The sequence below is a fragment of the Ochotona princeps genome, chromosome 8 (genome assembly GCF_030435755.1).
Source record: "Ochotona princeps isolate mOchPri1 chromosome 8, mOchPri1.hap1, whole genome shotgun sequence".
Classification (NCBI taxonomy): domain Eukaryota; kingdom Metazoa; phylum Chordata; class Mammalia; order Lagomorpha; family Ochotonidae; genus Ochotona; species Ochotona princeps.
Window position 1 is genome coordinate 54,579,628 of NC_080839.1, and position 17,536 is coordinate 54,597,163.

The window sequence follows — 17,536 nt, forward strand, 5'->3', positions numbered from 1 at the left end:
CTAACACACACGTGTATAGCTTCAATGAAACGCAAACATACTCACATCCTCTATGGCTGTCTAAACACTACGGAGGGAGAGCTCAATAGCTGAGACAGCCATTCCTCTTGCTGCTCAAAACTCTTACAGAAAATTACCACGTGGTTTTTCTAGTTCTTACTTGTTGAATATGGTGGCTAATGATGCATCAAGCTTGTGTTTATAGAATTGAGTAAAATCATGTTTTGCAAAAATTACTAAACAAGAAAGTATGGAGGGGGAAAGAAAGGAAGGAAGGGAAATCCGGTTGTCTTCTTGGAATTGTACCTATGAAATACATGGAATATGTGTATATTCATAAAAGTTTTAAGAAGGTTTACTTTAATAAAGAAATTTATATTTCTAATTTTAGCACTTCATGAAATTATTTTATATTTTTACTTGTTTGAATAGAGGAGACAGAGAAAAGAGAGATGAAACAGAGAGGAGAGACATATAGAAACATCTTTCATATCTTTCACTCAAGGCTAGGCCTGTTTGAAGTTAGCAACCTGTAATTCATCCCATATTTTTCATGTAAGTGGCAGGAAGCCAAGTACTTGAGCCATCACAGGGTGCATTGGTCTTCCTAAATGCTTCTTTCCTATTTGCAATAATTTTTCCTTAGTGAATTGGGTTGGCATATACACAGTGATGAGCATGACCACTGTGAAGGAATTATTTTATTTACAATAATTTAAAATATTTATAAAGCAAAGTATCAACTGGGCTTACAGACTTAAAAAAAAAAAAAGTATGAGGCCAAGTGCAATGGCTCAATGGCTAAGTCATGGTCTTGCAGGTGCTGGGATCCCATGTAGGTGCCTGATCATGTCCTGGCTGCTCCACTTCCCATCAGCTCCCTGCTCGTGGTCTGGGAAAGCAGTGAGGCATGGCCCAAGGCTTTGTGACACTGCATGTGAGAAACCTGGAACAAACTTCTGACTCCTGGTTTCAGACTGGCTCAGCTGGGCTGTTGCGGAGTGGATCGTGGATGGTGGGGGGGCAGTTTTCTCTGTCTCTCTTTTCTCTCTCTCTGCTTTTCCAATAAAGTTCCATATATATTTATGTGTGTGTATATATATATATATATGTAATGATCCTGTTACAGTATATTTGATACATATTCCTTCCTACTGTCAAAAATAAAATTTTAACAAATGATTACAATTAGAATGAAAACCCTTTCTTGCATCATCTGAGATTTAAAATAACATGATACAAGTACTTTTTTTATGATGTATTCATTTTTATTGGAAAGGCAGATACAGAGAGGAGGAGGAGAAACAGAGGAAGGTCTTCTGTCTGCTGGTTTACTCTCCAACTGGCTGCAATGGCCAGAGCTGAGCCAATCCAAAGCCAGGAGCCAGGAGCTTCTTACAGGTCTCCCACAAAGGTGCAGGGTCCCAAAGCTCTGGGCCATCCTCTACTGCTTTCCCAGGCCACAAGCAGGGAGACAGATGAAAGGTAGAGCAACCAGGACATGAACTGGCACCCGTATCTTATCCCAGAAACTTCAAAGCAAAGGTGATCTTTGAGAAGGGAGCTGAAAGAGTATATCAAGTTACTTATGCAACATTTCACTTAAAAAACTGAAACAGGGGCTTGGCAGCGTGGCCTAGTGGCTAAGGTCCTCACCTTGATCCCATATGGCCGCTGGTTCTAATCCCGGCAGCTCCACTTCCTCTCTATCTCTCCTCCTCTCAGTATATCTGACTTTGTAATAAAAATAAAAACTGAAACAGAAAACTTTTTCCCACAATTTTAGGCTGCACTAAGGAATTGAGAATCACTGAGTATCAGAATTTACATTTATATCAATGTGTTAAGAAGTTAAAAGTAATAAAAGCAAAAATGTAACAACAAAGTTTCATATTTTGATTTATGAAAATTGGAGGAATTTGAAATGAAACCTCAAAAATCTAAATCTATTTGTAGTCTTTTATCATCATCTCTATTATTGATAAGGAGGATATGCCTTCTACCCTACTGGTTTACTGCTGTTACTCTCTTCAAATAATCAATACAGTACCTATTGATAATATCTGAGAAGAAACTAACATGAGATGAAATTATCTAGGTCAGCAGACAGGGGAAAAGTCTATATAGTTACACTGCAACTCAGGATCTAATTTTTTCTAAAGAACACCATGAAATGAAAGAATAATAAGTAAATTATTACTTTAAACTGCAATAAAATTTAAGTTTTTAGATAGAGATTTCTAAAGTTGCATAGAACATTATAATTTAAGTAACAGTTTTGAAGCCTATAGTGTGATTGAGCAATATAGATCAAATATGGCAAAGAAAACAGAGGTGGGCAGCTTCAGAAACAGGAAAACAAAAAAAAGAAAAGCCTTCAGAAATATGAATTTTAAAACCGAAAACATTAATGTACACTAGTGATTTTAAAATAGTTTTAAAATATATTTATTGGGTCCCAGCATGGTAGCTTAGTAGTGGCTAAAGTCTTTGCCTTGGCACGACCCAGGATCCCATATGGACATCGGTTCTAATACCCACTGCCCTGCTTCCCATCCAGCTCCTTGCTTGTGACCTGGGAAAGCAGTCGAGGACAGGACAAAGCCTTGGGACCCTGCACCTGCAAGGGAGATCCAGAAGAGGTTCTGTCTTCTGGCTTTGGGTTGACTCAGCTCCAGCCTTTGTAGCCACTTGGGGAGTGAATCATTGGACAGAAGATCTTCCTCTCTGTCTCTCCCCCTCTTTGTATACCTGACTTTCCAAAAAAAAAAAAAAAAAAAGTCTTTAAAAAAATACAATTATTAACTGCATCTACGTTAGTACTTGAAACTATTCTCACTGCAAGGAGCTAACACTGTTTTTTTTTTTTTTTTCAACATATGATATCTGACCTTTTGGGACTGACTCATTTTCCGAACCCAAGATTCTATGCTTCTGTCTGTTTTATGATTTCATGCTTTTTCCTTTTCTTCATCCAACTCTTTTTTTTTTTCAAAGATTTATTCAGTTTATTACAGCCAGATATACACAGAGGAGAGGAGACAGAGAGGAAGATCTTCCGTCCGATGATGTTTCACTCCCCAAGTGAGCCGCAACGGGCCGATGCGCGCCGATCTGAAGCCAGGAACCTGGAATCTCCTCCGGGTCTCCCACGCGGGTGCAGGGTCCCAATGCATTGGGCCGTCCTCAACTGCTTTCCCAGGCCACAAGCAGGGAGCTGGATGGGAAGTGGAGCTGCCGGGATTAGAACCGGCGCCCATATGGGATCCCGGGGCTTTCAAGGCGAGGACTTTAGCCGCTAGGCCATGCCGCCGTGCCCAGGAGCTAACACTGTTAAGGTGGCAAATGACTCCATGTCTTGAAACAAGGATAAAAACAAAATCAATTAGAACTTATTGTTAATAAAAAGAAGAGACTTTGTTCAAGACGTCAACTCTGGTGCTAAAAAGGATAAAGAAACCAATGCTGGCAGATCCCCTGGAGGCCACACAGTAAGAATCTGATCATCATCATTGTCACCACTACACCCAAGTAGATAAAACCAGCCAAGTCCCAAACAGGTGTACAGCCATCCACACATCCCGTGTGCTAAGACAGGTGAGAGGTTCTAACAAAGTACAGAAAAATGCATCCCAATCATCTACCCAATTTTCATGAGTCCTAATATTTAACTTATTGACAATGAAGGCTATGAGCAGATTTTTTTCCTTTCTTAGTTTAAACTAATAGCATTTTGTACACTGGGAATGACAACAACTTCACTAAAAGAAGTAAAAATCTCCAGACCCTTTTCACAGCAAGTTCTACATAGGGACCCTGTAGCTGTCAGTTAGTGGCAGATAGATGGTGAAGAAACTTACCCTCCTTCACTCTCTGCTTCCTCCGAACTGTTACTTGTTGCTGAACTCTGAACTGTGGTGGGCTTTCTTCTTCTAGCTCTGTGCTGAGGACTTGTTTTATGAGTAGCTAGCTTCCCTCCAAGTTCATCCTGTATGTATTCTTCCAGCTTTGGGATAGTTTCTTTAAGAAATAGAACTTCCTTCTTGAGTTCGTCCATAGTTGTCACTAAGTCGTTCAACTTCTGCAGGATCTGAAGTTGCCTTCTTTGAGAGACTGCCATTGTTCCATAATCATTATACATTTCATCTTGCAAAGGGACTGAATCAAATGTATTCCCCAGAGAAAGGAATTTAGGCAAAGTCATTGTTGTCCTTGATTTACGGACCTTGTGGTAACACAAAAGCAGCAAGCTGATGCCAGCAGTTCCTACCATGATGCCAAATATCAGTTCTTTGTTTGTAGAATGAGGCATTTCCTGGGTTTTGCTTCTAAAATTGAAAATAAAAACATATCAATGCTTTTTCAGTCAACAAAAGTCAAGTCTACATCGTACAAATAAAACCCAGTTGATGAATCAAAATCTAGAGTATACTATGAATAATTACCTACAAAATCTAGAGTATATTATGAATAATTTGCTTTAAGGATAATAGTTAAGTGTAGTGTTAAGTAGCAACTTCAACTCAGACAATCTAAAATTAATCCTTCACTGTGTATTTTTAAAGACAAAAGAATTCTCGTAAGTTTCTGAGAAAACTTTTAAGAACTCAAGCTCTGAACTTCCGCAAACTTATTTTTATAAAAATAATATGCTGCTTTCAGGGTTTTATCTAATTTTTAAGGCTCAGAAGAAGGTTTTCATTAGTAGCTAGTTCACTTAATACTTTAATTTAGAATGATTAATAAATAGTTTTTAAAGTTCAAAGCTCTGGTAAAACTTTGCAAAGTCTACGTTCCTCCCCTGCCCCCATTTCTGCTATATTTAACATGGAAAGCATCAACAAAGCTACACGCACATGTTTCCTCTTCTTTTTTCCTCTAACCCAGAATTCTTCTCTTTATATTTTCACTTATATTTGAGATCATTGATTTTAATTTAAATTTTCCCTTTATTTAAATAATAAAGTCATTTGTCTGACTCCTTTGTCTTTCTGATCTTTTGTCTTCGCACACTCAAGAGCCAAGTTATGGCCCACCTCATCTCATACAAACTCAGCTATTTTATTCAAATATTATGCATCATAGTCTTTCTTTGGAAAACTTTACCTTCACTATTTTTATTGACTATCCCTGTTCTTAATGTCAGAAGACCATGAAAAGAAACCATTTACATAAATCTCCCTTTCTGAGATTTTAAGGTAGTAATAAGTATATTAGTACTATGATGAACTTTCATAATTATAGTAAAATATAATGATTTCTCATATGCATTGAAGTCCTAAAATTTCTTTTCCCTTCAATTTTGTCTATTTGTAAACATCTTCATTATTTTTTGCCAGAAATATGGGAGAAACAACAAATAGTAGTAAATTGTCCAGTATAGAAAATTAGTGATCTTTTTTTCTAACACCCTCTTGAAGATCAGATTATTAGTGCAACGACCCTGAGAAAAGGGAAATACATACATTTTATGTTATTCCTTGCTTTCCAATTGGAAATAGTTTCTGGACTGTGGCTATGGTACCAGGTGGGGAGGGGAGTATTAAGGAGAGGGGAGTATCAAATATCTTGGTAGCCTTAGCAGGTGGAACAGCAGGGGTCAGAGTTCAGAGCTACTTAAACACCCAGAATTTGTGTAACAGATCACTGAAGATGAGAGAGGCAGCTACAAAAAGGATTCCAGAAGCACAAAGAGAGTATCAGGTGGCACATGCCTGGGGTGAAATCCCATCAGAGAAGGCAAAGAAAAAAAGAAAAAAAAAACCTCTTAGGTAGCTACAAGCCAAACTGTTCCCCAATATTACAGAAACAAAACAGAACAAAAGAACAAAAAAGGTATAGGAATGAAATGGTCACTTTGGGATATGACTAATTGTTAATGTTTGTTTATACTCCTATGGAACTGAGGTCTTCCTATTTTAACTTGCTCAAAGTTCTGATCTGTAGCAAATTAAGCCTGTAAATATAGAGTGGATTAAAATTATGTCACCAAAAACTGATGAAGAGAGGAGAGGGAGGAAAGGGATTGCAGGGGAGGTAGGGGCATGAGGAAAGTGGAATTGTTTTCTTGAAGTGGCACCTATGGAATGCATAGTCTGTTCCCTTCATGATAACAATAAAAAGATTACACAAAACTAGGAAACACTTCAACTCTCAGCAGCCAGAGTGGCACGTATAATGTTTTTAGCAAAACCCACAGTGGAGTGGTAGAGGAACTAAAGTAATCCTCCAGTGAAGACTATTGACGTTTATCTTAAGCCTCCAAAACATTAAACTGTCTCACAAGTAATTTAACTGCCATAAAGATGAAAGTCTAAAAGTCTTCAATAGAACAAAAACTAGAACACAAGAACATAAAATCAAAATGGTCACCTTCCAATAAAAAATTACTAAAAGGTAAAGAAGTAGGAAAAAATGACAGGACTCATATAATTGACAGCCAATGATGCTAATTATAACATGCCAATTGTTTATTGTAAGTAATATGTTAAAGGAAAGCATAAATATGAAGACGCGAGAAAAACCAGGTGCTAGGTAGGACCAAAAGGAGCTTCTGAAGATGAAAAATAAAGCTTTCACTACATGGATTCAAAACTCACTGTAGAACCATAACAAGAAATCATTGAACTCGTAGACACAGATATAAAGCATCCAGGATAAAGCACACCCAAAAGGTAAAGCAAGTAAACTATGGGCAAAGCAAGCAATTATATATATATATATATATATATATATATATATATATATATATATATATATATATACATATATATATAAAATAAATTCCAAAGTTGAACAAATCTTTAAATCCAGTATCTGATACCAACATAATCCAGGCAAAAAAAGAAAATCAAACAAAGGCACAGTACTATTATATTGACTAAAAGCAGTGATAAAAAATAATTTAAGGCAGCCACATTGAGCGCAAAAGGGGGAAAAAGACATAGTAGCAGATATTGCTTTGGAAACTACTGAAGCAAGAAAGTAATGAAGAACTACTTTTAAACTTGCTAATTCCTGTCAAATCTCTGTGTTCAGTGAAATAATTGTCAACATTAAAGACAAAATAAAGCTTTTTTTTTTTAAGACAAAGAAGCTGAAAAATATCATTACCAATAGATAGGCACTATAACATGCTAACACAAGTTCTTCAAGCAGAAGAAAAAATGATAAATTACACAAAAAAACATTACAGTAGCAAATATGTGGGAGCATATAAAAGCCATTCTTCATACTTTAAAATTTCATTACAAAATATGTATGTATTAAAGCGAAGAATACAACAATGTGTCATAGGGTGTATAACTTATGTAGACTCAAAATGTAGCATGCCAGTATCCCACAAGATGGAAGGCACAAATGGTATTACACATATCGTTTGAAGTGGCTTAGATTACAATGAAGTAGTATAATATTAAAAAAATTCAGTATGATAAAGTAGCATAATATTAAGATTTAAAAACCTTATAACATAAAGAAAACATAGTGTAGATGATCATAATGTAGTTATAACTGAAATACTAAAGACTGTACAAAGAAAGCAGGAAAATGTGAAACTAAATGGGAAAACAGAAGCAACCGGTGAGAAAGAGAAATGACCCTATTACGATGTGGGAGATGACACCACAGCTGAACAAATCCGTATTTCTGCTTGCCCACAGAAAAAAACGTAATCAGAAACAAAAATTGATGAAGAAATATTAGAAAACATCCTAGCCATTTCAAAAGGCAAAAGGGGCTCTAGTGCATAAGAATATTGGCCTTTCATGAGAACACAAACCATTCTTTGTAGTAAGAAGTGGGTTGTATGAGCTGAGATGTAGGTAGGTGGGTAGCTGTGATGGTAGGAATTTATAAAAGTTACCTCTGTTTTCCACCTCTAAGTACAACAGAAAGTAAAATAAACCGCTGGGAGTGAGAAGCAATGGAGAAACTATTGGAAGGATGACAATGCTGAACTAGGTTGGATACTGGAAATTTGCCTTCTATCTCATAATTATATGCAATGATATTCTGCCAAGAAGTTATTGCTCCTTACACATGAAATTGCCACAATGTGACACTTCAAACACCCCATGAAAAAGAAAGAACAGCAGAGAACTCTGCTTCGGAGAAGTCTGGTTAAAATAATGTCTGTCTTCAAATTCCTGGCTCCCTATGCATGGCCAGCGGGGAAGATCCTTTTGGGGCACAGTTCTTTACAGTACTAAATGCTAATGAGAACCATGGATTTTAAAATAACCTTCCAGTAACCATCTTATGTTATCAACAAAGACTGTATACAAGAACCTCTTCCCCTAAACCACAGATTTCACAGAAAGCCCAGATGCGTAACCTGGATGGCCTGACCTTGGGATATTTTGTTAAGTGGTTTGGTGGGTACTAGAAATTGAATCATTTGATCATTTCATTGCCCTCAGACATATACCAGGAGCAGATCCAGACCCAGCTCAAAGCCTCCCTGACACGCGGTTCACAGCTCCTGCCTCACCAGCTCAGGCTGTTAGGGGCTTCTGGGACAGGACCCAGTGGCCAGAGTATGCTCTGCCTCCTACCTTTCAAAAACTAAATAAACTTCACTGTAAAACTTTGAAAGCACTGCAACTCGAAATAAAAGTGCTATCTACACGTAATAAACCAGAACAGTTGCTTGCCTATAATTTAAATAGTTGTAAGGAATACTTTATAATAGTTTTTGTACTTTATATTAGTACTAAACACTTCATGTGTCAAAGCATGGCAATTGAAAACCTGACTAGAATTTTGAGTACTAATGTCTTAATAATCAAAGGTAAAGTATTATTCTTACTACAATGCAAAATGATAGATATTTCAGTAGATATTACCATGTAAAATTCTGTAAACCGTTATCCAAGGTTATTGGCAGAAAATTTTCCTCCAACAAATGAGAACATTGGTTTCTAAAGTAGGACATGAAAACGGAATAATAGTTTTTGAAGAAAACATTTTCAACCGCATGCTTTGGTTTTACTTGAAATTGATTTTTAGATGTGAAAATTACGTCTTACTAAATCAACCATAACTATAATAATGCTGCCACACACACACTGTGTGTGTATTAAATTCATCATCAGATCCTTTGTGGAAAAAATAGAAAATAGAAAATGCTTAACAAAGCCTAACTCTGATAAGCTTTGTGCAAGCAGGATAAAGGCACACTGTGGCTTGCAGACAAGCCTGCGGTTTGTTTCCCAAGGGAACTGCCCTGAGACCTGAAACACCTAGTCAGGTTTCTGCCAGAAACCCAGAAAACCCAACACTGCCAAGTGAACCCAGATACTTGCAGCACCAGGCTTTCACCTTGTCCTGTTTTCTAACTTATTTTAAATTCGCACCCCCCCCCCCCCAGTTTTGGGGCTAATTTGCAAATCTGACCTTCATTGTTGTGTAAAACACGTGAAGAATCCGAGTTTGTTTTGGGAATAGAGGGACAGTGTGGGAAGCTGGTCTCCTTCAGAGCCCAGCCGCTCTGAGAAGCCCTGCAGGAACCGGCCAGGCTGAAGCAGCACCCCAGGGCGGGCCGGCCTGCGTGGGAACACCGGCGACCACCCGCACCAAGCCCCCTAAGGGGGTCCCCAGCGCAGCCCCACCACAGCCGACCCGCCCCCCACCGCCAGAGAACAGCGCGGGGCCGGGGGGCAGCCGCCCACAGCGGCGCCGCGAACCGGAAGTGCCGCCGCCGCCGCCGGAAGTGCCGCGGTCAGCCCGCCCCCGGCCCCGCCGCCCCCTGCCCGCCTGCGTCCGGACTTGTGTCCTCCGCGCTCACCGTCTCCTGTCCCCTTCCCGCCTTGCGGACCTGCGGGCCCGTGGCGGCGGGCGGCCTGGAGTCCTGGCGCCGGCGGCTGCAGAGGTGCGGCGCCACAGCCACAGCGTCCTGACCCCGAAGGCGGCGGCGGCGCCGGGGGTGGAGCCCGCGCCTCACGCACCTCCTCCCGTGCCGAGCTTCCACTCGGGCCGGGCTGCCTAGACGGCGCGCTGCCGGACCCTGGGGCCGAGCGCCAGGCAGTCGCCGGCCACCGCGGCGCGATCCGTCACCTCAAACCCAGCCGCGGCCTGGTTGGTTCCCGCGCCCAGACCCACCCCTCGGCTCCCCGATAGTCCTTGCTTCGCGAGCGGTTTGGGGCACAGCCTTGAACCATGCGCCGAAGGACCGAGGCGCACGCAGACGTCACCTGCGCTGATAACGAACCGTGGCCGTAGGCTCACTTTACGGGCTTTTTGTCAGCACAGTTCCCAACCTTTTCGGCCATTCTGGATAGCCTCTAGATAGATATAGGCTACTTTCCTGAGATGCCACACATCCAACGATTGCCCCAGCTTGGCTTTGTGTGCTTTTCATGATGAACATAATCCCGATGACCAGTATCTTCCCGACGGCCTGTCCGTGGCCCTCCCTATGTGCATGACTGCTTTCAGCTCGGCCTCGCAGGACTTAATGTTACTGAATGGAGGTTATAAAGAATGCCCTCCTGCTTATTAAAAGCAAACCAACTTCTGTGTGAGAAACAAGGTGTATTTTGCAGCTTATCTGCTGTTTACTGCTGGAGACTTTTGGGGGTTCTGGAGGATCTTGTTTGTGGATTTTGTTTTGTTTTTAAACTTTAAGCAAGCAATATTGCAGACTAAGTGTAGGCAGTTTAAGCTTAGGTCATTTTATGAAGACTATAGGATGAGAGCACAGGATATTTAACATCTTAGATTTGAAGCCAGTACATACTCTGTTTCACAGAGCAACTCTAATTCCTTGGTCATTACGGCTTGCGAAGAAGATATAAATCTGTCATACGTGAGTGATAATAGGGTTCTCTTCTAGCAAGACTTGGATCCCACAACTTGAGTACTTCTTCAAATAATACTTAAAAGAGGCTTTTGGATACTTAGAACTGAACTTTCTAGAAGTGAACTGAAGAGTTCATTAGTGCATCCCCCGGGAGGCTTTTGGGAGGAATGTGATGTGTGGGCTGAGAATAGGGTCTCGGCAGCTCTGCGCAGTGAGGGAGAGGCTAGCTGGCTTTCTTCAAGAAAGGGTGAAGCAGCTGGACTCTTTTCAAATACCCAGATCTGTGGCGGTACCTGTTCCCGCCTGCCCACAGTGTGCTTGATTCTATCTTTTGAGCCGTACCTGAAAGTGATCGTCTTTGATTTTGAAGAAGTTTACCTGGCAAAGAGAAGCACGGTTTTTGTCATGCTCTGTTGCAGGGATGATCACGAAAACCCGCCTTACTAGGCATGTTTTATTTAAAAGGAATATTTTAAGGGAAAAGAAAAAAGGCAGTAGGAATCACAATGTTGCTGTAACTATTACAAGTGCAGTTCCACAGTTACTTAACATGAGTGGTTATAGACCCTTCCAGTAGCTTTTCCTCACCCCTGCCACCAGTCAACCTTGCACTTGGCCTGTGGTCAAGCTGAACACATTTCCACAAGCTGTGCCTTCATCCCATTCACCGTGCCCTGTATGCTGCTCTTCACTGCCTGTCCATAGTGAACCTGGTGCGAGCATTTCTGCTAGTGGTGGACAAAATGCCTGTTAGGATGCCTGCATTCCCTATCTGAGTAGTCGGGTTTGAGGACAGGCTCTGTTGCCTGCGTGCAGCTTCCTGTTCATGCAGACCCTCTGAGGGAGAAGGTAGCTAGCTGGGTCCTTGCCAGCGACCTGGGACACTCAGAATGTTATGTGTTCCTGCCTCAGCCTGGGTCCTTGCAGGCGTTTGTGGATTGAGCCAGCGCGTGGGAAAGCAAGCTTTGTCTGTCTCTCTTTCTCCCACTCTCCCTCTCTTTTTCTGAATAGTTGATAAGCATATCTCTCTTCTCTAATCAGTTTCCTGTGAGCCATGACTCTATACTCCTCCCTATGGCAAGTAATCATAAGAGCCCTATCAAGGCCATTGTGCAAAGATAAGGAATTTGTGCAAGGTTGAATGAAAACAAAACCTCAGTGGCTATGTTTGGATGCACTTAATATAATGACTGCTCACAGTAAGCGCTGTGTCCACAGGGCTGTAGCCTAATTTATAGCTCGGGACACTCACATTTGTGCTTCTATCCCCAGTGCCCAACACAATGCATGTCCTCTTCAGTAGATAAATATTTGAAAAAAAATCTTTGAAAGCAATGTGTATACTTTAGGGAAAAACTGTTTGTATACTCTTACGTGTACTAGTTATGGGAGGCTATTTCAAAGCCTCCCATAACTAGTTTTGTGTGTTTATTTTTTGGGTTATATTTGAATAGTTTTATTTTCAGACACCAGTTGAGTGACAAGGTTGGCTTTAACCCGACATCAGTTACCAATATGCTATATGATTAACCATTCTTACTGTTCCTTCTTTACTTATTTTCCAAACAACTTTTGCTACTTATCAAATTACCCAATGAATAGCAGTGAATAGCCCAATAAGGAAAATGAACTGTTGAGTTGGCAGGCCTTAGAGACATATGCCTTGAGATGATACACTTTTCTTTTTTGGTTGGAAATTTGATAGGAATGTTACTTTAAAGCTCAGGGGTTAGCAATGACTGGATATTGCAATTTACGTTCCAAAGATGCTTGGTTTCTGCCATTCAGGTTTTCTAGTGTACAATCTAAATTTCCTACTTGGTAAACAGAGGGCTGATCAATAGAACTAATTCTACTTAGCAATCCCAAACTCCCACCTCCATACGGCCTTCATTTCCTGGCTGGGGTAAAGGAAGGGAAGTATTTTACTGCTGAGAACTGTAAGATTACTTTAGAATAAAAAAAAAAAATCATAGCATTGAGAGAGAGGAGGGAGGCAGCGATTCACAAGCCACCTTGGCTGCACAAGCAGTGTGCCAGGGGAGGGAGGAGCTGGCCAGGTGACACTGAAGCCACCGTCTCCTCTCCAGAGCCACCACCTCGTCTCTAGAAGCCAATGAGAGCAGTAGCCACAGCAGTATCAATGGATTTTGAATCTTACTCAGAAAGTTTTCTGGCTTCATTCTTTATGTTACTCCGTCTTCCTAACAGTCCAGGGAAGTAAGTGACTTCACAGGTGAGGGAACTCTAGGCTTCTGAAGGTGAAGAAATCTATCCGAGACCACACAGTTTTAGAGGTGAAAAAAAAAGCAGCCTGGTTAGGGTACCTTTCCTGCTCACTCCTCCTGGTGAGCCCCACCCGACAGCCAGAGCCGAACACTGCTTGCAGCTTTCAGGAGCATGCCTTCTTGAATGTCTGGGCTATCTGTATGCCTCATTCCTGGAGTCCTGGGTCAGCCTTTGCCCCTTCAGCTGGATCCCAAAAGTAAGCACTGACCTCAAGCTGGGTTCCTGCAGATATCTACCACTCTTTCTAAACACTGACCCCAGGCCTTGTTCTCTGAGGGGAATCCACCACTTTCTCTAAGCACTGACCCAGGCTCTATTCCCTGGGGATAATCTACCACTCTAAGCGTTGACCCCAGGCCCTGTTCTCTGGGGATTCCACCATTCTCTAAGCACTGACCCCAGGCACTGTTCCCTGGGGAAGGGGTGGGGGCAGTAATCTACTGTTCTCTAAGCATTGGCCTCAGGCCCCTGTTGGGGAGCTACCAGTATCTCTAGGCCTCTGGAACAGAAATTCCTGTGTCTACGCTGCTCAGATTAGGCTAGGAATAATTTAGGGTAAGGAGCAAAACAGATACTACTGTGACTAATTTAACAGCTTTGTGGTAAAAATGATGCTCTCTATAGAATCCAAAAAATTACAAATAAAAATTCTGAAAAAAGGTTAACCACATTGAAGAATACAAGGGAGGAAATGTTTTCTTTGCTAAGGAGTTGAGGATAAGTGTATTGAAGTTTTCCATAAAACTAAGAGATTAGTACAATAATTTATTAATACACCTCAATAAAATGGTTGGCCAATATTCCTGAATTAAATCCCAAACCCGATATTTTTAGGAAGATATGCCTGAGGGAAAAAGCAGCCACAATATTTATGCAATATTACCACTTCAATGTTAAATCAATTTTTAAAATGTAACTACCTAGTTAAGAAATACAATTCTTACCAGACACTTTCAGTTTTGTTTAAAAATGAAATTTTGCTCAATAAAAAGTCATTTCTAAGAAGACACATTTGCATACTTTGCTTGGTTGATACTCACCTATTCAATGGTTAGCAGCAGTTTTTCTGTGGCACTGCCAGACAAGAAGGAAGTTTCTTCAGAAATTGCAAATGCTAAGTCACATCCTTACAGTGATTTTTGAAGCCTGTTCAAAGCCCAGCCTTAAACACACTGCAAAATGGAGCTCAACACATGCAGAGTAACGCGTGGCTTTGCACCTCCTTTCTGCATTCCTTCTTAATCTCGAACGGAAGTGCTGAGGGTCATCTTTGACAGGACATATGTCAGTTGCACAAGTCAAGGCCAATTCAATAGTTTGGGGCACATTAAAAAGAACATTACATGCTTATCAGACCAAATGTTATAACTATGCAAAAACTAGTTAAACTAACTGGATGGCTTTAATTACATATGAATAGAACAAAAGATTTTATGTTGGACCCAGGTGCTAAGTCCATTTTGTGGAATAATTTGCTGGAGGAAACTCGAGTTAGGTATTTTCCAGACCTACTTCTAATTATACAAAGAAAAGTGATTTTCCTAATAGAAGTAGATCTTTCTCAAGAAGTTGTTCAATAGATAGTCTCTTGGTATATAGTAAATGTGTAGAGAATCACCCTCATATATAATAATAAAGACACTTGAACCAATCATCATTAAAGCTATTTTGAATCTTACAAATAATGCATTCCTATTCTTACAAGTAAGATGCGCATTTGGACTCTTAGAGAAGTGAACCTAGAAAACTGAAATCCACCATTGTAAGGATTTTGGAGGAAAGTTGTATGAAACAAGTAAACAAAAAAAAGTAAAACAAGTAAAATCATAGAACAAGTAAAATCATATGTATCATGATAGCTTGACCATTTAGAACAAGGAATATATCCTTTTACGAAAATTTCACAACAAACAACCTCATAGGATCCTTTATCATCTATATGAACATATGGTGTAGTTTTCAGCCAAGTTCTGACTCAGACTTGCTGACACACAGAATCATCTATCTGTTGATATGGCCTTGGTTAGTTCCCCTTTACAAGGAATTAAAGAAAAAAGAAAAAGAAAGCAAGACAGAGGGCTCAAGGAAAAGGTGGGCTTGTTCATGGCCGCTGCAGGGCTGGTGAGTGTTCAATGTTCAATGAAAAGAGAAATCCTGCCTTCCAGCTATAGCATCTGCCTGCCAAGAGTACAAAAAGAATTATTCCTACCAGGGCTGTGGGTTTTTCAGATTTCTAATGAGAAATGAACTGTTTATCTGAGTTTCTCACAAGAGGCACACTGGTTCACTCCTTAAGACAACGGACATGATGGAAAAGCAGTATAGCTTTTTTTTTTTTTTTAAAGATGTATTTATCCAATTAAAAGAGTTACAACGAGAGATCATCCATGTGCTGGTTCACTCCTTAGATGGCTGCCATGGTCAGGGTTGGGCCGAGCTGAAACATTCTCCAGGTTTCCCACATGGGTAGCAGGCAACCAACTACTAGGCCATTTTCTGCTGCTCTTCCCAAGCTACAAAGGGCTGGATCAATAGTGGAGCAGCCAAGACGTAAATCGGTGCTTATATGGAATACCAATATCACAGGTGGCAGGATTCCCTGCTGTATCAGCCAGGTCCGAAACAAAACAGTTCTAACAGTAGTGACTTTACATGTACTGCTCCTCTTTGTATCAAACCTCTGACTTTTCAGTAAGGAGATACTCAAAGAAGCCTTTCTTCATAATACAGGAAGCATAATTCAACAGGTGTCTGTTCTATATGTAATGCATAAAAGACTGTTAATAAACTAACTTGGATACATATATACAGAAATGCAATCAAACTTTACACAGTGACATTACCAAAGCTTAAAATAGATTCATAAAATATTTAATTATAAAAACCCAGCTTTAGATATAAAGGTACTTCTGTCATTTGCTAAATTCCGACATTCAAATAATTCCATTATTCATTTGCTAAATGTCTGCAGTTATGTAATATTACAAAAAAAAAAAGCAGGGTTATCTGGTTTCTTCCCCCTTTTAAAAACTTTATTTTTATTGCTAAGTCAGATATATACAGAAAGGAGGAGAAACAGAGAAGAAGATCTTCTGTCTGCTGTTTCACTCCCCAAGTGACCACAATGGTTGGAGCTGCGCCTATCTGAAGCCAGGAGCCAGGAGTTCTTCCCGGTCTCTCATGCAGGTGCAGGGTTCCAAGGCTTTGGGCCCTCCTTGACTGCTTTCCCAGGCTACAAGCAAGGAGTTAGATGGGAAGCAGGGTTCCCAGGGTTAGAATCGGATCTCATATGGGAGGACTTTAGCCACTAGGCCACCACGCTGGGCCCTATTTTGTCCCTTTTGTAAGATGTAGAAAACTATATTAATATTTCATAAAGATAATACATTGCTTTGTCGGCTTATGTCACAGCACCTTCAAACTCACTTAGTTTCTAAGTTAAAGTGGAATGTTCAACTGATTCAAATATTTCAAAAACACTTTTGTACTCTCACAAACTCTGCCTGCCCTCCAGCATCCTTCCCTACAAAAACTTGAAAAGCTTCCTCTCACCGACTTCATTTCCTGCTTCCCGCACACATACAGTTTCAGAATCCACTAAAACTGTCTTTATCAAAGAGAGCAAAGATATCTTGGTTTCCAAGTCAGTAGCTTTTGATCTTTTAGAATAGGGTGTCTCAACTTCAGTACTATTGATTGTGGGGGGACAGAGAATTATTTTATGTAGGGGGAATTCTACACTTTGGATTGTTTAAGCAGCATCCTTGTCCTCTATGTACAAGAACATTTACAAGTTCACTTGTAACTTTATAGATTCTGAGTTCATAATTAATAATAAATAGCACAAGCAGAGAGACATTCTTCTGAAGGATTAAATGATGCTTTGGTAGTTTTGTTAAGAAATGCCCCACCATTGAATGGATGTTTTATAAGTTCTGACAATTTTCCTTAAAATCATGGATCATGTCTTATTCCAGGTCTTATTTTCCTAACTTCCAGTAATATTTATATCTTGAATGAAAGAGTAAATAAATATATGAATTAAAATATCTAGGTCACTGGAGTCTTCACTCTTCATCCAGAAGATTCAGCGAGTTTTCTATATATGACCAGTCTAAATTACTACTATGTTAATGTGGCTAATACCAGTTAAAAGAGCTTACAGAGGAGACAGATTCCTTGGTTGTAACAGAATCCTAGGGAAACTAAGAAGGGAGAAACAGAATTTCTAAAAATAAATGGAAACTTTTGACTTCATCTTGAAAAATGAAATTTTGCCCAAAGTCACCCTTGTTTATCAACTATGCTCACCAGAATTTACTATCTAGTGTTAGGAATTCTTTCTAAAAATATACATACAGTACTTTTAAATGTTTTAGTGTTACTGGCTCTGTTTTGCAAGGTCCATTAAATCTTTTAGGTGATATTTATAATGAAGATGGCAAC

General features: G+C 40.1%; 1 protein-coding gene across 3 annotated transcripts in view; it reads right to left on the reverse strand.

Annotated features, from left to right (window-relative positions):
• Positions 1-9,476, reverse strand: part of RMDN2 (regulator of microtubule dynamics 2) — a 63,616-nt gene extending 54,140 nt beyond the window's left edge. For 2 of the 3 annotated variants that reach the window (XM_058668065.1, XM_012926246.3), the window contains exons 1-2: positions 9,397-9,476; positions 3,861-4,328 (exon numbers count right to left, since the gene is read on the reverse strand). In XM_058668065.1, the coding sequence (XP_058524048.1) occupies positions 3,861-4,312 (452 nt within the window). In that variant the 5' untranslated portion in view covers positions 4,313-4,328; positions 9,397-9,476. Of the gene's footprint in view, positions 1-3,860; positions 4,329-9,396 lie in introns of those variants that run through there. The other variant, XM_058668060.1, reaches the window with a different exon arrangement.
• Positions 9,477-17,536: the final 8,060 nt, after the last annotated feature.